The sequence below is a fragment of the Cygnus atratus genome, chromosome Z, assembly GCF_013377495.2.
Source record: "Cygnus atratus isolate AKBS03 ecotype Queensland, Australia chromosome Z, CAtr_DNAZoo_HiC_assembly, whole genome shotgun sequence".
NCBI classification, from domain to species: Eukaryota; Metazoa; Chordata; class Aves; order Anseriformes; family Anatidae; genus Cygnus; species Cygnus atratus.
Genome location: NC_066396.1, coordinates 82,862,375 through 82,887,517, shown reverse-complemented (window position 1 = coordinate 82,887,517; position 25,143 = coordinate 82,862,375). Strand labels below are relative to the sequence as shown.

The window sequence follows — 25,143 nt, the reverse complement described above, 5'->3', positions numbered from 1 at the left end:
AAATGTGAACCATAAGAAAATAATTCTTGGGCATAAGCCATCATTTTAGTTGAGCATTCATAAGGTCAAGATTTTTAAACCTGAAACTGCCGATTCTAACCATATAAAGTTCTTAACATAAATTAGATACATAGAATACCTTTAACATTTCTCCTGTAAAAATGCGCTTCTTCAGCTAAAATGTAGCAATTCTCTTTGGTGTCTGAAGCCCCAACTTTCCCCCTTGCTCTACGCGTCCTTGTACAGCACTTACTAAATACTAAGTCACTGAAAAGAGAGCAAAGGAGACACATCTAAAATCACTCTTTTATTTTTTTGGATAGAGTGTATGTACTTAACAACTTTAAAATGTGTATAGGTATTGTACTTAGATCTACGAATTTCAGAGTTATTTCTAAAATGTCTTAACTATGTAATTTATATGTCATTTAATTATAACTGTATTTAAAACAGCAACAAAATTAAATTACCCACAATTAAACTTTTTTAAAAGGTAATTCTGTGAATTGTTCAACTTCTCTATGTATCCTTTATTTTTAATATTGGGAAAATATTACTACATCAGTCTGCATGTATGCAGAGATGGAGGATGGGGAGAAAAGAGAACCCCACACCAGAGGTGTTACAGGTTTAAAATGGAGACTTCTGCCAGTTGTAGTAATTTGTAGACAACAAAACAGGTCATATAAAGTTCAAGAAATGTGTCAGGTCAGAAGCTGTCCCCCAAAGCAGAATAAAACTGGTGATGTTATAGGTATTACTTACGGTAGATCAGGCAGCACTTTGACTTGGTTCTGCTTATCACCATTTAGTATCTGTAATGCCCTTTGAGACTCAGGGCATGGCCAATGCCCTGTTTTCTTTTTCTTTGCTTTATGTATCTTTCTTGTCTCACACATCCCTAACTCTCTCAAGGCAGGCAAATAGGAACAGACCTGTTGCAAAAGTAACATTTTCAGTGAGTTTGTGTAAAGTAAATTAAAAGTCTTTTTTCTGTTCTTGCACTTCATGTACAAGCAGTCACTCACCACCCACAGGGTACTGCATCTCAGTTTTTTAAAATATGGTCCCTAAGTGATGTTTGCATATATACGTTGTTTAAAGTCAGCTCTGCGATCTTTATTTTAATATTGTTGTAATTCACAACAACTCATACGCTAGCCTCAGAGGTGAGTGAGATATGTCTGAGCCAGGAGGTGGGATTTTTTTTTTTTCTGTAGCCGAGAACATTTTCATCTCTTTAACTGGATATAAGTGGACTAAGAAAAGCTAATTGATTCTCACTTACTTAATGGAAGTATTTACAAGCTTTCTTCCCCCAGCTCAGGGAGCAACTTAGCAAAGAAATACTCCCCTCTTTCATCCCTTCTAAGCTAAAGGTTGGAATAAGCCTTTGGACATTGTGAAAGCAATAAGCTAGTCAGTTAGCTCTTAAGTGTTCTTTCATTATTGGGATAGCATTGTAGGTATTTTGGCTCGTTTCTGGCAATACAGAGCTTCCAACCCACATCTGACCCTCTTTTCAAAAAGTCATGCGAGATTTTGCAGTTTGGCAAAAGCATAGTCCAGTGAGGGGACTCACTGAATGATTACAGTCATTATATCTGATCAAAGAATATTAAAGAAGGCTTTGAGTATGTAAACACATCGCTGAAGATTATGCAAGCAGCGTGCAATGAAGGGACTCACTGTACAGTTACTTGCAGAGAGTCGGAGAGCACTACTTGAACCCATAGGAAAGCCTAGCTGATAAATGCTGTATGAGAAGAGCAAGCAAAATTGGAACATGGTCAGTATTTATTGTATGGAACAAGAAAGAAAGAATGCTAAGGAAAGCCATAGAAACCCATGAACTTTTATTCAGGCTCTACTAACATTTTTTAAAGTTCTTGCAGAGAGTGATCAGTAGTCATGGCAATACTAAAAATAGTGATTGCTGCTACATATGTGTTGGCAACATACGTTAAATATTAGATCTAGTAGGTTTATTTTTGAAATTCTGTCAGTCTTTTGTTCAAGCTCTCTTTAAACACAATGTAATAATAAACAATGATCTCTGTTCACAATAAATTTCTGTAAAGTTTGAGAAAACTTATGTATGGAAAAAATTATTAAGTTTGACTTTGTTTTTCTTTAACTCTACCTGTCAACTTTAGGTCATAACACTTAAGAATTCCATATTCTGGTTAGACTTTAGCATAGAAGTTACTGAAATGTGGCTCTAAGTTAGGTCATGTCATTACTGCGTGATCTTCCTGATGTGTGTGTATCCTGACAGTGACTGTGGTTTTGAGAATTTCATTATGTATTTCCTCATCAGCTATCACAGTTTGTGATTTGAAGGCAAGAGAAGGTTTGCAAGTAGGAGAAAGCTTTTGAGAGGAGAAATTCATAGGAAGATGCTGTGGTTCAGAATCATAAAATCTTGTATCTAACAAATGCTTGGACACAGTAGAATAATAGACCGTTGCCTCTTCAAAAATCTGAAGGAAAACATATCCACAGAAAACCATGCAGTATTTTGCATTTTCCTTAATTACAGACATAATATTGCAAAAAAGTATTCATATCAAAGATTATTTTAAAAAGCTTTCCTTTTGAGTTTCCATGTTGGCTGCATGTAAACAGATTAATTAACTCGAAGAGGTGTTACCAATTCTCTGGTAAGAAAAACTTCACTATTGTTTTGAACCTTGCTCTCAGGCAGATAGAAATATAAATGCAGTACAGTTACTACAGGTGGAAGAGCATACATGCAATGACCAAGACCTTACACCACAAAAGAAAGATATTTTCCAAGACTTTCGCGAATCTAATTATTTGTTAAATACTTAAGTATCCTAGGCTATTAAAGAGTGTAAGAGTTACTTACTATTTTCTGAAGAGAAAGAGGTTCTGTAGAAATAGTTACATTCCTCTGTAAACACAGTTTTTTAAAAACTGCTTCTGCCACAAACATTTGAAGCCAGAGGGATGGTATGGTACAAATGAACATTTGTAAATCATGTATTGAAAAATCTGGATAAAAACAAAGGGAAGAAAAAGAGCTCTACTATTGCAGTTACTGTAAGTTATTCTCTATTAGAATTACTAAAATAGTCATATTAAAAAGATTTTATCCATCATCTGATAACAACACCAGCTTCTTAGACAATGATCATCAAACTTTAGAAGGCAAAGCACCACTTCTTACAATATTAAACACTTTTAAAAATGCTCTGAATACAACCTTATAAATTATAAGCTCTAGATTGATTTTGAGAATGAAATTATTTATTTGATGAAATTATGCAAGTGATCACCTTTAAAATTTCATGTGACATAATACAAACACAATTTAGGTTATATGTATGTAACACAAACAAAGAAATCTGATTAAGTAATGCAGGGGGGACCTACAAATTCTACATGTGACCTTAAGCAAATTCCAATACTATTCAGATGTACCTGTCTTCAGGCTTAGCTCTGGCCTACCTCATTGTTTTTATTTGTTTGTTTGGGGTTTTGTTTGTTTGTTTTCTTTTGTATTTGTTTTTAGAGGAGATGGAATGGATGATTTTTCTTAAGGTTATACTTGCATTTTGATTCTAGCAGTAGAATTTCATCAAAATAGCACCTGAAAAAAGTGGAAAGCAAGGTCTGCCAAGGTCTTTACTGTACTGAGGTAGTATTCTGCTCTGCTGAGAAATGCTCACACAGTAACTGATATACAGACACAATCAAAACAAGAATAACATTTAAGTACAGATGTCTTCTACTCCAAGACTGACAGAATCTTAGGAAAATTCTGTTATGGTTTTTCACACTTTAAGTCCTGTGGACTGAAGTGAGCTCCAGTGATAACCAATTAGTCAAATAATCTTTATTCTTTACAACCAGACTATGAATGTTATTCCTGTGAATGGTCTGAACGGATGAAGAAGCATATAAAAATTATTATAAAAAGAAAATCCTTTGGAGAGGTAGCAGGAGATACTAAAAGCTCCACTGACGTAAATACTACAAAGTTCCAACTTTTTTTTTGGTTTGTTTGTTGTTGTGTTTTTTTAAATCTGAGGCAGGTTATAATGGTTCTGATCATTCACTTTCCATAGGAAAGACCAAGACCAGAGTCGAACTATTTGACTAGAGACATAGATTTCAGTGTTTTTTTTTTTGTTTGTTTGTTTGTTCACGACAGCTCTTCTCAAGTGTCCAGGTGGGAGAAAGCAACAGCACTTCAAATGAAGTCTAACCAACACCTTTCTCTACAGAAAATTATGATTGAATATGACTGAAACTGGGATATACTTAGAGGTATAAAAGCTGAGGTAGTTTTCCCATGATTCTATAACAAAAAAAAAATAAAATGGTGGGAATGAAGTTTCAATACGAAATTAAAAATATTCAGTCTTTTCTTGAGATTATTTTTTCGGTCCAGTTGAGTTCCTCATCCTCAATTGCAGAAACAACCAATAATACAGCTGATGTTGAATGGCAATGGTCCGAGCCATAACATTTCTCTTTATCTAGTATATTAGTTGAAGAGGAACAATAGATATATGATACTCATAGGAGCAGTTTAATCCCACCCTACCCCATTAATTTCCTTTAAATCTAAGGATTTGGAATGAGACATTGCAATGTTTCCATCTGATGTCTGTAAGGACCAAAATTTCAGGGTAGCTTTTGGACTTACTGCTGAAATGCCTATAAGAAATAAGATCAAGTCTGTTGAGTGAAAGGTCTCATCTGAAAATTGGTCTGAGCAAAGGTGTCCCGAATTGCCTCTCTGAAGTTATGGCTTATTATGATATGCTTACACTTCCTCCTAAACTGACAAGAGAACTGCAAAGATTTTATTTCCTCTTCACACTCTTTAATCTTGCTTTCACATTAATACCTATAGAGATTTATTTAAAAGGATTTTAATAGGAAAGCTCTCTCCATTTGGTCTTTGCTTGGAACAGACATACACATGCACATGCACACACACAGAGTAAAACAGTTTCCTGCATACACATCACACCGTAAGACAGCATGGCTGCAAAAGAAGGTAAAACATAACTTGAATGTAAACTGAGAATTTTAATTTAGGACTTCTTTGGTATATCTGATTAAAAGACTGAGAAGCATTTCAAACACTCACCGTCACAAGCAATGGCAACGTATTGTGCTAAATCATCAGCTATTTGACAAAACACATTTCGGTCCATAAGTAAACCTGAGATGATCCAATACTCCACTACAGTTCCAAGAATTGCCTTTAATAGAGCAGCTATTTCACATCTGAAAGCCTACAGGGAGAAAAAAAAAAGTATCTATAGACCTGTATTGTGTAGTAAATTCACACTGAAAATGTACCAGTAATAATACCAGAGAACATCTTCAGATAAAAGGCATATCAGTTCTTCACTGGTGTTTCTCTCTCTGATTAAAAACAAACTGTTGCAGCCAGGTCAACAAAATTAATTATGCCATTAATGCCATACCAGTTGAGATATGGCATTAGAGAACTACGAATTATTTGGAAACATACTTTCTAGAACACCATGCAAAATATGATCAAAGATTACAAGTACAAAGTAATTTATTTTCAAAATAGGTTTTGTTTAACTGTAAAATTTCTAGTATTGCATTTTTGCTAGTTAACCTTGTGTTTATTTAATAATTACAGGGCTCTTAGCCTCCTTGCTCTGCTCGGTTTCACAGTTCCTAAAGGTACCATCATGAAACTAAAGCCCCCAGTGTGATTAACCACATACATATGTGCCAAAAGGTGGGTAAGGTCGTAAGGTGCTACTCTATTGCACATAAAAAACTTAGGCAGTATGTGGGATCAGGAAACTTTCTTCTGCTATTAAACTTCCAAAAAGACCAGCAGCCGCATTTTTAGAATGAACAGAAGTAAGGTCACTAGCCTTAGCTTTTTCTCCCCTGAACCTGCAGGAAAAATAAGGATACACAGATAAGAAAGCAAAGCATATTTTCTTGAGGAGTTATTAAGATGACGTGTAGCTAGACAACTTGTCATCCAGGAGGTACTGTTACATTAACATATGTATTCATCCATACTAGCACTTCACCTCACCATTATAGGTTCGGTAGCATGCTGTTTCTGGTGTCCAAGTTAGTATGTGCAAAGGATAGTCAGATCTGTCTACACAACACCTTTCTCCAATATTTTGTGCCATGAGTCTGAAATACGACATTCCTCCAACCACATGGTCAACCACACCAAATTCACAGATTTGTATGTCAGTTTTGAATGTGAAAATTAGAAAAATACATGCAACATAGTAAGAATACATGAAGCTAATTTGACAAAATTAGCAGAGTCTAAGTAGAGCCTACCTAAGGCTCTACTAGAGAATCACTACAGTTACACTAGAGCTCCTGCTGATACACTGCATTCCGGTGAACAAGAATGCATACTTCAAAACACACAATTTTGGATAAGAGGGAAATTGAATCAAATATGTACTTGTTGGTAAGCTTGAGACTTTAAAGAGTTACTTAAAGGAAACAGAACTTTTCTTTTTTTAGTTGTGCACCACAATCAGTGGTTTGTCTGATAGTCCTTTGAGAACAAAATACATGCAGGGTTGGTTTAAAATAATTTAATACAATTCCCTCAGGAGCTGGAAAGCACCAAAGACCAAAGCAGTTTGAGCTTCATCAATAAATCAGACAGACATATATGAGAACAACAGAGACTGTGACACAGATGAGATTTATTATAAAAATACTACAAAATCATCTGCAGAAAACCTACATACATACTGCCCATACAGTTAACAGACTTTCTTGTCATTCAAAAGAAAAGGAATAAACAGAACTACAAATAAACATTGTGTGGGGAGGTGAGGTAATCTCCGTCACTGAAAGCTTTTAAGATCTGGTTAGACAAAATCTGTCAGGAATGTGATCTTTGAGACAGCTTCCTGCCCTAATTCCTTTTTTTCTGTTCAGCTCTGCTTGATTTGTTTTGCCCCTTGCTTTACTGTATCCTAATACATTATTTTAGATGAAATGTGAGATCTCATATGGAAAAAAAAATGGAACACTAGTATGGCAGGTCAACAACATGATTTTTTTTTTTCTGCCAATATTTAAATATTTTCAAGATATATTACTCTGTATCTTCTCAGAATTCAGGAATAAAAATTGAAGAACTAATTCAAAACATCCCAAATGTATTTGAATTTCCTTAGTTATGCATACCTCTTCGTCATTGGATCTCAAAGCAAAATACTGGGTGAATACTTTAATCCTGTCAATAGCTGTTAAAAAAAATAAATTACAGAAATGCATCGAGTAAGCTGATTTTTAACCGAAGTAAGTGACAGGATCAAGGAAGTACAGATGTAGACTGAGGTAAATGCAGATGTAAAGCACAAGTATTTACATCGTTTTTTCTTGTTTCTAAACCACAAGGTTGTATTACTTCAGCTGTGATAATTTGTGGAGAAGATGGGAGACACGACACAGACAGGACAGGACAGGAAATGGAAATGAGTGTTAATACTGCAAGTATAAATGATGTTCCACAAAGCCAGATATACAGTTCCAAAGTAAATCTGACTGGTGGTACATTAGCTGCAGCTACCTTTGCTAGTTAAGTATATCTGCGCTCCGAGAAACACAACCCAGGTAACACCAACTGGTACAGGCTTAGTTGGCATTCTGATAACAGTACAAACCAAGAGCTTTCTCATCATGAAATAAATAGTTCAATGTTACAAATGAGGGGATAATGCTCTAATTTACTTAAAGCATAATCTGTTTTAAGAATATTGAAATATTAACTTATTAACAATATTTTTATTTTCAACCACAGAAAAATACATAGTCATGAAAACATATGTGTACAATATTAAATAGGAAAAAGAAGCTAGCATTTCCAACTGACATGGGAATGTTACCATGTATGCCAAAGCATCATTGTGCAAATAAATAGCTCCTGCTTTCAAACTCATGAGACTACATCCTCTAAATCAATCCTAAAGAAAAGTCTTTTGCAGCTTTACAACTGTAGTGCTGGTTTAAAGCTGCAGATTTCCTGTAATTTAGTTGAGATTTTTAATGACCAACCTAACATAAAGGGAAAAAAATAAAAAGCTTCAGCAGCAATATTTTTAAAATATAAGCATAATTCTTACAAAGCTAAGTGATCTCTGTATGCAAATCAGTAACAAAGTAAATTCACAGCAGCCCGCTGATTTTCTGTACACATACAAAAGCAATATTCAGAACATTACATGAAAACTCTTATTCCTGAATATGAACTAACAGCTTACCCATACAAATGACTTAAGTTCCTATACTATTACCAAAGGCAATTTCGCATTATGTAAAAATACTTCTAAATGAGAGGTCACCATCATTTAGATAAATTATGTGGCTATTGGTCACTGGAACACAAGCCTTCAATCAATGAAAATTGAGAATATTCAGAAACCACTGATTTTGGCCCTACCACTTATTCTTCAACCTTTAACCAGCCTTGAACCTGACTTAGTTTTGTTTCTTTATAAATCAGTGAATGAGAACATGACTTTTGTAGGTGCATTAAGAAACTATTCAAGTATCTCTCTTTTCCCCGCAAATGCGTATTTTTAAAATTCCTGCAAATAATGTACTACTACAAAATGTAGTATTTCAAATCACATTGAAAAGTTTCTTAAAGGACTACAGTATTACTTATGATGCCAAAGTGGGTCTGGTTGGCAAAGATTTTTCATTTTATTCACAGAAGCCTGTATGGTGCTACGCTTTGAATTTGTTCCTAAACCAGTGTTAATGACACACCAATGTGTTACCCGTTGCTGAACACTGCTGGAACCTGCAAGTTGCTGAACTTGCAAGTAGACTGGGGGTGCTAATTGGGAAAATGTGAAAGCCTGGATGCCTACTTGCTGGGGGTGCACAAGAGCCTGGGGGGGGGATGCAGCCAGGACAGCTGACCCCAGACGACCAAAGCAATAGCCCATACCATACGATGTTGTCCTCAACAAAAAAAGCTGAGGAGGGCGAAGAAGGAGGAAGGGGGACATTTGGAGCTGTGGCATTTGTCTTGCCAAGTAACCACTATGTGTTCCAAAGTCCTGCTTTCCAGGAAGCTGCTAAACATCTGCCTAACAATGAGAAATAGTGAATGAGCTTATATTCCTTTGGTTGTGTGCACAGCTTTGCTTCACTTACTAAACTGTCTTTATCCCTACTCACAAGTTTTATTGCTCTTGCTCTTCTAATTCTCTCTCCCATCCTGCAAAGGGGGGACTGTGTGAGTGGCTGAGTGGGGGCTTACCTGCCAGCTGAGGTCAACCCACTACACCATGCTTAGCTAATTAAATAAGATCCAATTAAGTATTTTTTTTCAAAACTCTCTTACTGGTTGTTAGAGTTGAGAATCAATGCTATCTCAGAAAAAGCACTGAAGTGAACAAAGGCTGTTGACTGTGTTAGCATATAAAGGACAACGGGTGACTGTTAGCTTAGCAAACCCAGTTCCTTCATTGCTGTTTCATTTAATGCTTTCAGGAGTCAAGAACAGTCCTCCAGTGACAGAAGTTTTAGTACTCATAAAAGTTCTCATTGGAAAGCTCTTAAGTCACAGGAAAATTCATTTTAACTTTCTTACTTTGAATTAGAGTTATTTTAGAGATGCTTTTTAGAGTTCTTTTCTATAAGGTATAATGTTTTCTATATACCTTCTGTGCCTTCTTTCTATACCTTCTATAAGGTATAATGTTTTCTATAAGCTATAATGTTTTCAGAGTACTTTATACAGTACTCTGAAAACTGTCTAAAACATACTTCCAAGAAAGTTTTGGGGAGTAATAGAAAGACATTCAATTCTACAAATTTATACCATACTGTAATGATACTTGAAACATTGAAGAAAGCACACTAGAAATATGAAAGACAATGCAAATAAAAATTGGAATGAATCCCTTTTACATTCCTTTGTCAAGCTGTGTATTACAGCCTTAAAAAAAAAAGAAAGAAAAAAAAAAGCAGCAGCAGAGATGACAAGTGTTCTGGTTCTCTTAGTGAGGCAGTATCATCGTGAAAAGATGCCCGAACTGAATGGCTACTCAGTGTTACAAATAATACATGTTTGTTCCTTTGTAAATTTTAAAGTTAATTTAACAGCTCTGTTTCAAGGAACCTTGTGAGTTTCTGCATCAATCCTATTTACTTTTGAAGTATGACACGCATAGAATCATTCCCATGATTCTATGATTTTAGCCATATATTCCATATTGATTCCAGAGATGAAGAGATGGAAAAAAAAGTCTGTGTTCTTTGGCAGTGCATTTTAAACTACAAGAATACTTTTATTCCAACAGGATGTTGCAGTAGATTAACACAGTGATGAGTGAGGGCATTCGATTTCCTGTCACTAATTTTATTACAGTACTTTTATGATAAATTCCAACACAAGAAAGTAAATGCACCTGTATATGTAATGACAGTCACCCACATATGTAACCATAGTCTTTGTAGCCCTTCATTCTTTATTTTTCTTTGTTCCTGATACAGGTTACAATGGGCCTGAAAAGTGAACCACCTTCAGAGTATTTACTCCAAGAAAACCAGCAACTCTCATGCAGAATTTCAGCCTGGAGGTTCTCACTTCAGATACTACAACTGTTTCCTGCTTGCTCTTTTTACACACTCATGTATATCTATATATGTTTACATATATGTATTAAGTATTTTTTGCAAAAAAAACCCCTAGATGACGGGGAATATATACAGATACTTTCCCTCTCCTCTATTGCTGATTGTTGCAATCTCTTTGAATCACATAAAAAGAGATGCTTCTCATCAAATTCTGAATAGCTAAAAAAAAAAAGAAATTAAAAAAAAAATCACTTTTACTGCTTAGAAATGAATCTGTTTGATATGCCTCAAAAAGAATTTCATTAAATTATTTCTCTGCTTTTATTCACAGATATTTTCACAGAACAATTGCATGGAAGTTTACTATATCACAATCGGCATGTTTGCGTCTTTCCATGATCTCATACCTTTATGTAAGCAGGCAGACATGGTCACCCCTTTACACTGTGCAAAAAAAAACCCACTTAATTTTCTCTGCCTATATGGATAGAAAGATTGCCTGAGCCATTCCTTTAATTTTGGTTTCTGAGTGGCCTTACATGTATATTGAGAATGTGCTGCCTCTTAAGTAAGCAGTTTTTAAAAAACAAAACTGGTAACAATGAATCATACCCTTAAACAGAGATGGGGGAAAAATTGCACCCAATATGCTCTATTTAATGGCATATGTTTTTATGTATGCATCTCCAGAATAATTAAAAAAAAAAAAGAAGAAGAAAAGAAAACACAGTTCTGTCTGCATAGCTGGGGAGGATCTGCTCTTTTGGCTCCTTTGACCTTTTCAGCTATGTCATGGAATTCTAAAGGGAGTCTCTGAATATAAGAAAAATCATTATTTCAAGTTCTAAACAAAACTGAGAGTGCAGAAAGCAATAATGATGAGTTTTGTATGTAAAAATACAGTATTTTGTTTTAGAGATTATTTTTGCCAAAAAATGCAAAGGAAAAAAATGCATTATAAAAATATGAAGCTAAAGGATAAGGCAGTAGGAAAGAACATACAACACTACAGATATTATCAGGCAACAGAATAGAGGAGCTGCTTTTTAGGCTAGAAATCTGCAAGGACATTGCACAATAATTATAGTGCATAAAATCAAAATGTAAGCACAATAGGCATTTTGGCTTTGTGCTGAAAGGACAATATTTTTGTATTGTATTTAAACATATATGAAAACTATGAAAAAATAAAATCTAAACAAGAGGTAGGTCTATCTTTTATGTTGTGTTTTAGTCTTCCTTTATTTTTCATACATGTACTACACTCTGCCACAAGTGATTATTCTGCTTATGCAAAGAGCAGTTTATGATAAAGGTATGGCTTACAGTACAGGAACTGGTCAAAAGAAGGCATAGTAGGAAAAAAAAAAAAAAGATGTCTACACTTAAACTGCACACTCAACACCAGGAAACATATGAAAGCAATCTCATTTTCCAAAGAATCAGAATGGCCACTGAAATCAACTGAATGTGAGCCTGCTTGGTGCTCAGGACCTTTGAAAAGGTAGGTTGTTTAAATATAAATATGGGTATAGAAGCCTAATTTTAGGCACTTTTTAAATATCTTGACCAAGGATAAAAGGCAGCACTGTTTCAGAATATCTGTCTTTGATAGTCCTCAAAAAAGGTAGGAGGTCTGGCTAGGTAAGATGAGTGAAACTCTCATTATGTTTAATCTTTCTGCTTTCTTAACATAATGAAGAACTAGTAGCTATTATATTGAAAGTGCTTTTTTCTCTGGAATACTTGATTTTCTATTGTTGTTCTGTTATTGTAATGAAAAAGTGAATGAAGTACCTATTTATTCTGTGCTTTCACAATAATTTAAAAGAGAATGCAGAGACAGCAGTAAGTTTGTATTTTATGTGAGAATCAAGAAGTCAAAGATGTTTTACAAGGCCTCTAGCTTCTGAAAAGAAAGAGGTGGTATAGAGGACACTCAGTATCTTTCAGGTCAATGTCCTGCTGGTCAGCAGGTCACAGAACAGCAATTAAGTTGCCTTCAATTCCATTTTTATGAAAAGATCTAGGGAAGATACCAAATGAAAGTAAAAGACTTGGGAAGAAAATGGGGCATTTAATAAAATAAAATAATGTTTATCTGTAGAAAACAATAAAAAATTGTTTTCTTAGCTCTCTCCTTCCAATGCTGCCTGAATACAATCACTGTAAAAGAAGATAATCATCTCTTTTGTTACACCTTATTGTTTGACAGGATGTGTTAAGCTTGTGTCCCTAATGACTACAGTAATACCTGCTGGTAAGGGCATATGAACATCTGAATGTAGCCAACAAGCTACTCATGACTCGTTTCTTCTCTACAGATCAATATGAGAATCTTATGGATCAATTCATTTCCTTTAGTGGAGCAAAAACCAGCATGCTTCACAACAAAAGGCAGATATAACAAGCAGCTGTGATACTTACATATAATTCCTCACAAAGGAATGAACAAAAAAAGTCTTTTAAAAAATATGTCAGTCTTCATTATTTTAAAGCATAAAATTCATACTCACATCATTTGTTCTGTTCAATTCTCTATGGGAAAGTATGACCCAATCTGCTAGAATATTTATGTGTTTGGTGAAAAGCACTGAGGTTTCGCTTCCCAACCAAAAGGTTTTCAGAAGAACCGTTTGTGGCATTACTTGCTGGTGCTGTGAATTGGTCTCTTCAACCAAACTGAAAAAAAGAAGCAAGTGAAAAAACCTAAATCTTTATGCCACTTTGATTACTATAGTTACTAGACAGAAACCTTATCTTCTGTCAAAACATACAAAGGTTTGGCAATTTTTAAGTATGGAAAGATCAGACACAATTTCTGATGAATAATAAGTAAAATAATGATGACTATTACAGTCAAACTGAAGGAATTCTAATACTGTGCTAATATATAAAGGCTGCCAGAGCAAAACCAAGACTTTTTTTTTTTATATTTCATAAACTGAGGAAAGATAATTATCTCCCTAGTGAAAGGTAACATTTAATTGATTTTTTTTTAAATCAGTATGTTCAAAATACTGCTTGTCTAACTTATGGAATAGATATGGAAACATTGCAAAGCTAAAAATGTAGCTTTACGAGCAAAATTCAATGCTTACTGAAACTTGTAATATAGTGAAATAATAAGGCTGTGAAAAGTTAGTGGTCTTAAGGCACAATTAGGAAAAAACAATACCAATTACAATAAATAAACTGAGGACTAAGAAATACAAAAAAAAAATGTTAAGTAATACCATCTCTGTGAAACAGAATATTATTACAGACATACAAAAATCAGGATACAACCTGCTGTAGATACAAAAATGCATGTGAAATTGTGAAAAAGTAATAAAAGTGTTATCCTATAAAACCCACCTTTTTGTCAGAAACTCTACTTCAGCTTTTACTAAATCAAAGAAAAACTTCAATAATGTTTTGTGAACTATCCTCTGTTCATCTGCTTTTCCTGAACCTGGGACTGCATGACAAACGGTTTTGCAATAAAGGCAAGACCTGAAAAATAAACACCAAAAAATCCACTTGTATGACGGAAATGATAGTCTGATTTATTGGCAAAGAAGGCAGCTTTGACTTCAGATAATTTTGACGAGGAAATACCTTGCTCCCCAGCAACATTTATCATTTTAAAGCCAAACTTTCTGGTTTTAAAGCCACAGTTTCTCCAAAAACTTAACATGTTTGTAACTGGGGCCTTGTTTTGTAGATGAAAATAGTGCAAACAAAATCCTTTAACCACGTTTTCTGTATTTTTCTGTCTCAACTGATTTACTGTACAGTTACTGATTTTAACAGAACTTCCTGCAAATCCTTTAATTACATGGCAGTCTTGCAGTATTTCATAGACTTAACATCCACCTTATAAACAGTTCAGAAACAATTCATAAAGTTACTTGACAGGAATACAGTTTTTGATCAAATCTAGTGCTTGTCTGACATGATGGAGATAATTTTGAACTAATGTGTGCAAAATTTTTCTTGCTAGAATTTTTACTATTAGAAAGAACATGCACATACACACAACAAAATAACAGATATACAACTGCCAGGCATCCATAGTCTGCCAAAACGTACTAAAAGATAAAATATTTTACATATTTTCTCATATTTAAATTCTTTTCCATTACAATGGCACAATGACATGTTCCTAATCAAAATTGTTACACGTCCAATTATGGTGATTCCAATACAGCAATTCAATGCCCTTGAAGTCTATATACATAGTTACCATGATCTACATTTACACACTTCTAATCACAGTTGTACCAAACTATTTAAATATTACTTAAGATTTTATGACAGTAATAAGAAGTGCTGTTTTTGTTCCAACTGCATGAAGAATTCATTTCTGTTGATGTAAGTTACAAAGAATGAGTTCGTAAGCTAAAGCATCGACAAACTTGCCAAACAGCTATATAAACTGAGTCCTGTATTTGTACATGTATAGGAAGTTTATGATTAAAATCAAAATAGAACATGAAGCTTCATGCTTGCTAAGATAAGACCGGGCTTTGCCTCATAACTGCAGATATATTTGTGTATGTACATATATACATACACATCAGAACAGCAATAATACATAATCGCAATTTTGAGAAGTTTAAAACAAGAAATCATTCTTCAAAAAACGAGAACAAACATGTCTTTCTTCTCCTTTCCAAGATACACTTCTACCTGTGAGCTAACACATACTGAAACATAGCAGAAGTCCAAATCTCAGTTACAATTCTAGACCTTCACATACAGTTAACCTGTTCTGGTGAAGATGTGACTTCAGTATAACAGCATTACAAGCCTCCTTCCCCCTCCCCAGGTTTGGGGTAACTTTTTATCTGGAATAACTATTGCATCTAATACAACATTAAATTTTTTTACCTTACAAGCATCTCTATAAAGGACCATGTGCCTTTCTTACAGATAGGACACTGAAGAAAATCCAAGTAATATCTTAATGTAGATGGGGATTTCCAAGGAGGATCAAGTTGGAGAACAAGGTACAAAACATGATGAAACTTAGCAAGAAATACTGCATCAGTATTTCCCTGTAATAAAATAAGAAAAAAATATTAGCTATACACTGGCCAAGTATACATGATTCAATCTCACATGACCAAAATGAAAATTAAATTAAATTACATCAGTAAAGTAACAAGCCATTTAATGCATAACTAGAAGCAGAAAAAAATCAGAATTTACAAACAAACAAACATAAAGACAATTAAAAACAATTGTTCCACTGTGGTATTCCAGTTGAATAAATCACTGCTTAGAACAAACCTTCTTTTCTATTGAGCTTTCTATCTGTAGCCTACAAAGTTAAAAAAAAACATGTTGCACAAGGGCTATTTCTACAAGCAATGAAAAAACTCTAGGTTGGTTCTTTCACAATATTTAGACTCCTACATTCATAGTTTTTGTAAATTAATAATAATATTAAAAAAAGTATTATTTCCTTTTCAGGTTGCAGTAATGCTAAGACATTGATGAACATGAAGGGTTAATGCATCACCTAAAACTGTAAGCATACTGTCAGAAGAAAAGATAATATTTCTTGCTTTAATATTTATAACACTTTATAATACTTTTATATATATATATATATATATATATACACACACACATACACTTTATAATACTTTTATAATACTTTAGCCTTCAGCTCTTACCAACAGGACATGTTCTAGAAGAGAATGAAAAAAATGCACAGGAGGTATAGAGTACTTCTGAACAGCCACAAGTTCTGAGATTACATCAGGTAATAAATGCTCTTCGACTAATCCTTCAAATATGTGCCAAGTAACGCTGGACAGGTCGGTATTTTTAATCTAAAAATGAGAATATCTTCATAAGTAAAAGAGCAGCTTATGAGCAAACTTACAAACCCAATACAGAACAAGAACTAACATGAAATCTTTAAGTAAAATGTTGGCAATATAGTAAAATAGAAGAACGTTACAAATTACAACAGAAAGGTTACTCATTGCCTGATCCAATGAGCTTCTGCCATATAGAATGGAAATACCTTCACCTTACAGCTTATGGCTTTCATTAACAAGAAAGTGCCTTACAGAGTGTGCCTACCTCCTAGGACTATCTGAATGCATTCACCCTTTTAAAAAACAAATTACAGTTCACACACTCCTTAGCTTGTCTATAATTTATTCTGAAAAGGTATGCACAGGAATAAGTGTTAATGCTTCTAAATGTGTAGAGTACATTCCACAACATTATGACTGGAGCAGTAAGATAATTAGTATCAGCAAACAGCTAACAAAAATTGAACAAAAATGTAAAATCACAAAATACATCATTTATAAACTTTATAAAACTACAAAGCATGTAACAGTTTTACCTCCCTAGTGCTGCTCCTACTACCATGACATGTCAAAGAAGCAGCTAATGCTACAGATAGTACAGGTATTGATCCCAGTGGACTTCAAAGCTCTGAAGATCTTCTTAATGGCACAAGACTTCCTTCTTATTCTGTGCCACGCATGACAGTGAAACACTTAATTTTTCAAGCTTTCAGAGGGCCTGGAAGAATCTATAATGGCTTTCCTGGAATGCTGTATCTGCCCTGTCATTTCCCTGTTATCGTCTGTACTCTCAGCTTTCAAAAACATTATTTCCACTGACTAACAATATCAAAGAGGGGGTATCGAAGATCTCAGCTACATTGCTATTTACGTCTTTCCTCTAGTCCAACACAAAGCTAAGATGCATAAGCCAGTTGCAACCATACTGCTGTTAGCTTCTGTTTTGATATCCAGCTATTTTGTTTAACTGTATAGCCTGAGGTTCTGGTAAACTCAAGGAAACTGGGATAGGGAGCCACAACTGAAAGAAGCGGAGTCAAAAAGAGTAGATCACTGAGTTGATAGAAGTTAAACAATTATGTATATTTCTTATTGCTTTAGTCCCTTAACACCTGGTAGACTTTACCAACTCTGCCAAGAAACTTGGCTCCTAATGCATAGTAGACAAAGCAACATGAGACAGTCTACCAATTGTTTCAAAATGATTTTAACTAAAATTAACACAGTCTTCAAGTCCAATTGTGGTTTGAGGTCATGGAGTATACTGCTATTAGCAAGAATTCCCAAAAATGTTTTAGAAATAAACAAAAATGTTAAGAGCTCAGATCAAACCTGAAAACAACAACTACAAAAACTTCTGAAAGAAATGACAATCATTGTTAAATCACAGCTAAGGTCTAAGTGAATGAGCTCCATCTTAGCAGTATTTAGTTTCTCAGCAAATGTTACATTTCTGAGATCCCTAAGGCACGCCATTGCTATATTAACAATAAATAAAGATGCTCATCTAGACAATTTTCTTTTAATCAAATCTTTGTGCATCTGGCATTTGCAACTCACATTTATTTCAATTTTCTCATTTATATATGCACTATTAAAATCTTCACTTTATTTCCTTTGGAAATAATAGTTGCATTCATACTTTTCTAATGCTAATTATATGCAAACAGTACATCTAAGGAGCAATCATAAACTGTTTAATGGCAGTCAAAGAACAACTCTGTTTTCTAGATTTAAAATGTGCAAAGATGACAGTATATTGTGCAGGGACAAGCAGATCACTACTGGCCCTCATCTGGTGATCGTACCAGCACATCTTTCTGTATTGTGACAGAAACTTATGTTTCTTTAAAATACTGGTACTAGACGAAACAGACATCATCCATGCATTATTTGAAAAGTACACTCAACAACTGTCCTGGTTTCAGTTAGGACAGAGTTAATTTTCCTCCTAGTAGCTGGTAGGGTGCTATGTTTTGGATTAGGATGAGAAGAGCGCTGATAACATGCTGATGTTTTAATTGTTGTAGAGCAGTGCTTACACCAAGCCAAGGACTTTTCAGCTTCTCGCTCTGTCCTGCTAGCGGGCAGGCTGGGGGTGCAGCAGGAGCTGGGAGGGGACAGACCCAGGACAGCTGACCCAAACTGGCCAAAGGGGTATTCCATACCATCTGACGTCATGCTGAACAATATATAGGGGTGGCTAGCCGGGGTGGGGGGGGGGCCAGCTGCTCGGGGATAGGCTGGGCATCGGTCAACGGGTGGTGAGCAATTGCATTGTGCATCACTTGTTTCGTACACATTATTAGTAGTAGTACTACTATCATTGTTATTATTATTATTATTGTTATTATTATTTTCCTGTCTTAATAAACTGTCTTTATCTCAACTCACAGGCTTCACTTTCCCGTTTCTCTCCCCCATCCCAGAGAGGGAGGCGGGAGGGTGAGTGAACGGCTGTTTAGCTGCCGGCTGGGTTAAACCACAACAACAACAACAGAAAAAAACAGTTTTGGGAGACTGTGAGAGGCCTTTTGCATTACTTTCAGGGCAGGAAGGAAGAGGAGAACAGGTTTTCATCTTTTTTGGAAGGGATAAGGAAGGATGGCAGAAAACCAATATAGTGGACTTTCTGCAGAATCCTGAGACACCTTTTGTAATGAGGGCCTTCAATAAGCTGTGTACAAAACTGTGCTGGCTGGCATTCTGGCTGATAAGGAACTAGCATTTTCCTATGAAGCGCTGCTAGTAGAAGCATTAAAACTTTGAGCAGAAACAAATGAAAATGAAGGTCCATAGAAAAGAAGTTGTGTTTTACGTAACAAAATGCAGAAAAGACAATTTACTTCCCCTAGACTAATAGAAATACTTATTGGAGCCATATTGGAGCTGTGTTTAACAGCCATAAATATACTGCCTATAAAAGAAACATATCAAATGCAAAGGCTAGCAACAGATATTCCACAAAGCAATAAAAGATGGTGGCAGGTCATATTATAGAAAATAACTAAAATTGTGTTCAAAAATTCCAAATTTAAAGTTATATCATTATTAACAGTACCAGGTAACAATTTGTTATCAAAAGTGTTAAGAAACCTGAAGTTTTATTTCCCCATAAATTCACTAACCAAAACATGACTATTACAGTGTAGGACAATGACAAAGGCATATTGGTGCTTATGTTTAAAAATATTTTTCTTTTCCTCTATTATATCAATACAAAGGAAACAGATAAAAATGTAATTCTCTGAAGACTGGGACCTCACTTATACACCAACTAACTGTTTACTTAGTATGGGTCACAAAAATGAGTCTTCAGACACAGAAGAAATATACGAAGGTAACACATATGCTTTAAGAGTTTCCCATTTTAACATTTTAAATAATAAAAGTTACCATATAAGGTACAGTAGCTCATAGCTAATACGTAAAATGCTTTTTAATTACTGAGATGTAACATTTCAACAAACATATTTAAATAATTTATTCTTAGTGTTAATTAGAAAAGGGAAAAAACTGGAAGTATTTTTTTACTTAAGAGACTTTACAACAAAGACTTAATTGGTGCTGACCTGTACCTGATTTATGGCATGCATTTGTCTTAATGGGAAGAAAAATGAGTCAAAGTAGTTATGAGAATAGGACTGGAAAATATGATTTATCCTACTTGTAATCCATACTTCAGTACACTCTGAAACATGGATGATGATGCTTAAAGCTTATGCTGAAGTACTGCTTCTTTCTACGGTGAGACAATCTAGCTAAAGTCTGTCTCTACTAGCAAAAACATGAGAACTGCAAAAAGCAGAGTATATCTTTTCTACTTTACTATTGCAAAAATACAGTGTTTGAATAGTTTATGACACTAAATCACACATCTCTTCTGCTTTTCTTAGGTGATTAACAGTGCTCTCTTAGCCAGTAGTATTAAAGGGTTTCTTCATAACAAGAGGGCAGTACTGGAAGCATCATAACAATGAACAAATTCACTAGTATCGGAATGATGTTCTTTAACTTTTCAATAATTTTATTAGACTTTTGGATAATGTATTTTAAAATATTTATTCAATAGCTCATTTCACAATAGAAGTATATTTACTTGACGGCATAAAAAAAATCCATAAATGGAACATGATCTCTTTGCAAGAATCCTTACCTTTGGATTGCATTTATTCAACTGGTCTTTATGAGCAGATTTGTGTTTAGCAGTCTTAAAAAAAAAACAAAAAAAACCTGTCTATAAATACTGTATTAATTTTTTTTATTTTAAACACAGTAAAAACAAAACATTAAACATAGCAATCTATTTGTAGTTCTTTTTAATATTTAGATGGCAAAATTAGGAAATAAGGGATTAATGACCTGAGAGGAAAATAATATGTGCTTTTTTTCTCCTCAGTTTTCCTGTTATTTTCTGCTTCTTTTTCTTGCACTTGTTATGTAATGACAGTTTGATTAGATTTGATCCACTTAATCATTAAAATGTATTAGTGCTTTCAGCTTTTCTATGGCAAAATGGAAACTCTGGATACTCCTTGCAAGTTGCTTGTAATGTGATGACAGTAGGTGCAAAAATGTATTACTATTACTGTTACATTTAGTTACCAAGTATTATGAGCTTAATAATATATTTTATCAGATAAAGTCGTTAGGCTTACAATTACTCTATCTGCACATAACTACATAGTAGTTTGAGGGAAAGACAATCTAGTAAGAAGTGCTACTGTTATATAGTTACTCTGGCTTTGGCTTGGATAGAGTTCCTTTTCTTCAGAGTAGCTCATGGTGTGCTGTGATGGATTTGTGACCAAAACAGTGTTACCCGCAAACAGTACTCACACCAAAGCTTTAGCTCTTGCCAAGCAGTGCTGGTACATTTGTCAAGGCCAGTTCCTCACACTACCCAGCCAGTCAGCAGGCTGGGAGGACGCAGCCAGGACAGCTGACCCCAGAGATGGTCCATACCATACGACATTGTACTCAGCAGGAAAAACTGGGGGAAATGATTCTATGACAGTCATGGCATTTGTCTGCCCAAGTCCCCGTTAGGCATGACGAGCCCTGCTTGCCTGGAAATAGCTGAGCATCTGCCTGCTCATGGGAGCTTATTTTGCTTTGCTTGTGCCCACAGCTCTCGCTTTACTTATTAAACAGTTTTTATCTCAACCCACCAGTTTTCTTGCCTCTGATTCTCTCCCCAGTCCTGCTGTGGGGAGGAAGGGAGCTGTGTGGGGTTCAGCTGCCTACTATGGTTAACCTGCAATAGTCCTATACATGAGACGGTAAAGATAGATTTATTTTTTAACGGTCTAGAGGTTATGGTCTTGTTAAAATGTCACTGATGGAGCATTTGATGGTGTATGGGTTTAAGCAGCATTAGTCTTCAGATTGCCAGTCTTGAGTTTAAACATTTTGTACATTAAGCATTTGAACTGTTTTGTTACTAGGAGCTTATATTGATACATATAGTGGACCTTAATTTGCAGTTACAGAATCAAGAGTGCTGTATGTAAGTGAGCTACTACAAGGATACTTACACAGTATCACCTGCATCAGTGTAACATACAGTGATAATACACACTGTAATTAATTGCTTTTTCTAGAAATGAAACGCTGTTTTTAATTACTAATATACCAAATTTATCAGGATTAGATATGTGACAGCATTAAAACAAAGGAGTGCTTCTTGCTCCAGTTTTTATTTGTGACAACAACAAAAAAAAAACTTTCATATCAATCAACAAAATTTTTGCTTGCTCTAGGATATGGCTAATCTTAAAAATGTGTTAGCGTAATTTAGCTAGATAACAGGGAAGTCATAGAATGATTGTAATCCAATATGACACTGTGTTGAACAATATTAGCTATTACTGATGTCACATATTACACCAAGGTTTCAAACAGCCTACTATGTCTTTCATACACCTATGACTATCAATTACCACTACTAAGTTGTATTTTGGCTAATGGCAGATGTAGCAAATATAAGATTATTAAACATTGCAGGCTAAAAAGGCACTACTACTACTATAAAAGAAGTTAAAATATCTAGTTAAGTAGATTCAGTATCCATAATAAAAGTTACATTAAATTATACATATTTTACATTTTATGCTGAGAAAGCATTAACTAATTGTTACTTACCTCGGCAAAATACATGTGTTTTATCACAGCATTTTTCAGTTCAACAAGCTTCACGTTAGACTCATTTTGGTCAGTTTCTTGTGCAGGCAGGAAATGGTTCATTTGGGTAACTTCAATATTTTGCATTTCCTTCTGTGCAGAGCAAAAAAAACACATTATGTTTAAACTTATAATGATGCTGTAAAACACCTTTTATGTCCTGAAATCTTTCCATACATTATATTGTAAATACATGTGTGCACATGCATGCTTATTCAATTTTTCAAGGGTCTACAGCATGTGGCAAATAAACATCTGTGGAAATAGAACACTGAAGTTGCAGGCAGCTATAGCATGAGAACTGCCAATATAAGTTTTCCCAGTTATTTTCCTAATTGACTTTAACTCTGTCCCAATCTCTGTTGTTGAAACAAGAGCTGTGTTAAGACAACAGATTCTCTTTTTGGACTTTTCAAAAACAAAAAGCAAAGCCCACACCTTTCCAATTAGTTGAAAATGTAGTAAGTTTTTTTTTTAATACAGGTTTTCATCAGTTTGACTATGATCATTATGGCCACTACAATGAAATCCTTTCAGTTCTTGCCTTTAAGGGTGCACTAAGCTAGTTAAAATTTAGAAGTGTTTTTTTATCTACACAGACTAACACTAAAATATCTTTGTTTTAGGCTGCATTGAGTTTACATGACAAGGTTTTGGTAGTGGGGGTGGGAGAGCTGCAGGTGTGGCCACTGTGAGTACAGACAGACCAGAAGCTGCCCCATTTTAGAGAAGAGCCAGTTTCAGACAGCTTCAAAAGGAGCTCTCTGCTGACCGAAACTGAGCCCCCAGATATAGTGTATTTAAGAAACAGTAAAGACACTTGCAGAAGCTGCAAGAGTGAGAAATGAGTGAGAAGCAGCCCTGCAGTCCCCAAGGTCAGTGCAGAAGGAGGGCAGGAGGTGCTCCAGGTACAGAGCAGAAGTTCCCCTGTGGCCTGTGGAGGAGCCCCCAGTTGAGCAGTCCATTCCTGAAGGCTTGAACAAAAGGCAGGGCCCACAGTGGAGCAGCTCGTGAAGGAGCATTCCCGTGAGAGGTGTGAGGAAGAAGCAGCAGCAGAGACGACACGTTAGGACTGGCCACAACCCCCATGCTGCTCCTGGAGGAGCAGAAGACAGAAGAGTGGGGAATGAAGATGAACATGGGAAGAAGAGTTGAGTGGGGTGAAGGTGTTTTTCATATTGTTCTTTGTTTCTCACTATTCAACTCTGTTATTAATTAGTAATAAATAAGTCTTTCCCAAATCAAGTCTGCTTGTGACAGGAATTGGCGTGTCAAGTACTTTTGGTAACTTGAAAACGGCTCTAAATAGTTTTTGGTGAGCCAAAGATGAATGTGAACTCAAGCCCTGCTTTAATGCATTAACTAGTCTTTACTTTTAGTGCCACTCTCTGCACATTAGTTTCAACATGCTTCTAAAAATACTTAATATTCAGATAATTTATAGTGCCATCTTGGTAAAATTTTGTTTAAGTATGAGGATAGCTCCCTAAAATCATGCATGTGGCTTTTACACCTTGAACCAGTAAAAATGACAGCTTATAGTTTCAAATTATTTATGACACTCCCACAAAGTGTTTTAACAGCAGAGTTACGAGGTTGATATTATATGAATAGATATCGAAATACAAAAACGAAGCAAAGTGTTGGTTCAAAAAAATCAAGAGAGAACAGTCTGAAAGCCTATGACTACACGCAGTTTCACTTTTAAAAATGAATATAATGCGGTTTTGCTTAATTCAGGATCTGATTTGGGTACTAAACCATAGGACACGTGTGTGTAGGGGAAAAAGAAGTAGCAGTCAAATAGCAGGACTACAGATTTACAAAATTGGAACTTTCGAAGTCCTAATGAAATGTGTACCAAGTACTTCTAGAAGCAAGAGAAAAGAGCATGTTCATAACATTTTTTGATAAAGCCTAATGCATGTTAACAGGTGTTGTGCCTATGTTTTACTCTTGTCCTTTTGAAAGACAGAGTCTTGGCAGTTTTCTGACTTCTTTAGATGCATTTAAATAGAAACTGGTGCTCTCGTGCCCTCTGAAGTGAGTTACTTTAGTGAAATCTAGAAAAAAGGATGTTTGTAAGTTAATGAATTGGTTAAGATGGAACACTTATCACACTTGGGATGAATTCAGGGTTCATGGAGATCAGTAAGAGCTGAGATAGTCATAAATACTTGACTCTCATTCCTCTATTAAACATAAATTTCCCTAAACAAGTTTCATTAAGAGAGTATGCACTAGACCAAGATCCCACGCTGATGTGTTTTAATCAGCATGTAAACACTAAGATCTTTCAACTCCTTTTTTGCCCTTTTGTAACACCTTTATCAATCATTAAAATGAGGAGAGCAAAACACTTTGATCTGAAGAATTTAAAAGATTTCCAGAAGAAGCAGATACTGCCTAATAAACCCACTGTTAGCTCTACAAGTTTGCAAAGGCAGCATTTTTTATTTAGCAGTTGATTAAAATCATCCCTCAATCTGAGGAACTACAAGTCTAAAGGAATTCTTTTGAGTCCTTCAAGTAA

The 25,143-nt window shown here is 35.1% G+C and overlaps 1 protein-coding gene across 2 annotated transcripts in view; it reads right to left on the bottom strand.

Annotated features, from left to right (window-relative positions):
* The window catches only part of SLF1 (SMC5-SMC6 complex localization factor 1), a 41,657-nt gene that overhangs the window by 8,400 nt on the left and 8,114 nt on the right, over positions 1-25,143 (bottom strand). The window contains exons 6-15 of one of the 2 annotated variants that reach the window (XM_035568049.2): positions 22,572-22,703; positions 20,584-20,637; positions 16,278-16,436; positions 15,487-15,653; positions 13,969-14,106; positions 13,128-13,293; positions 5,129-5,276; positions 2,873-3,018; positions 766-935; positions 140-267 (exon numbers count right to left, since the gene is read on the bottom strand). In XM_035568049.2, coding sequence (XP_035423942.1) covers positions 140-267; positions 766-935; positions 2,873-3,018; positions 5,129-5,276; positions 13,128-13,293; positions 13,969-14,106; positions 15,487-15,653; positions 16,278-16,436; positions 20,584-20,637; positions 22,572-22,703 — 1,408 coding nt within the window. The remainder of the gene's footprint in view (positions 1-139; positions 268-765; positions 936-2,872; positions 3,019-5,128; positions 5,277-13,127; positions 13,294-13,968; positions 14,107-15,486; positions 15,654-16,277; positions 16,437-20,583; positions 20,638-22,571; positions 22,704-25,143) is intronic. The other variant, XM_035568050.2, reaches the window with a different exon arrangement.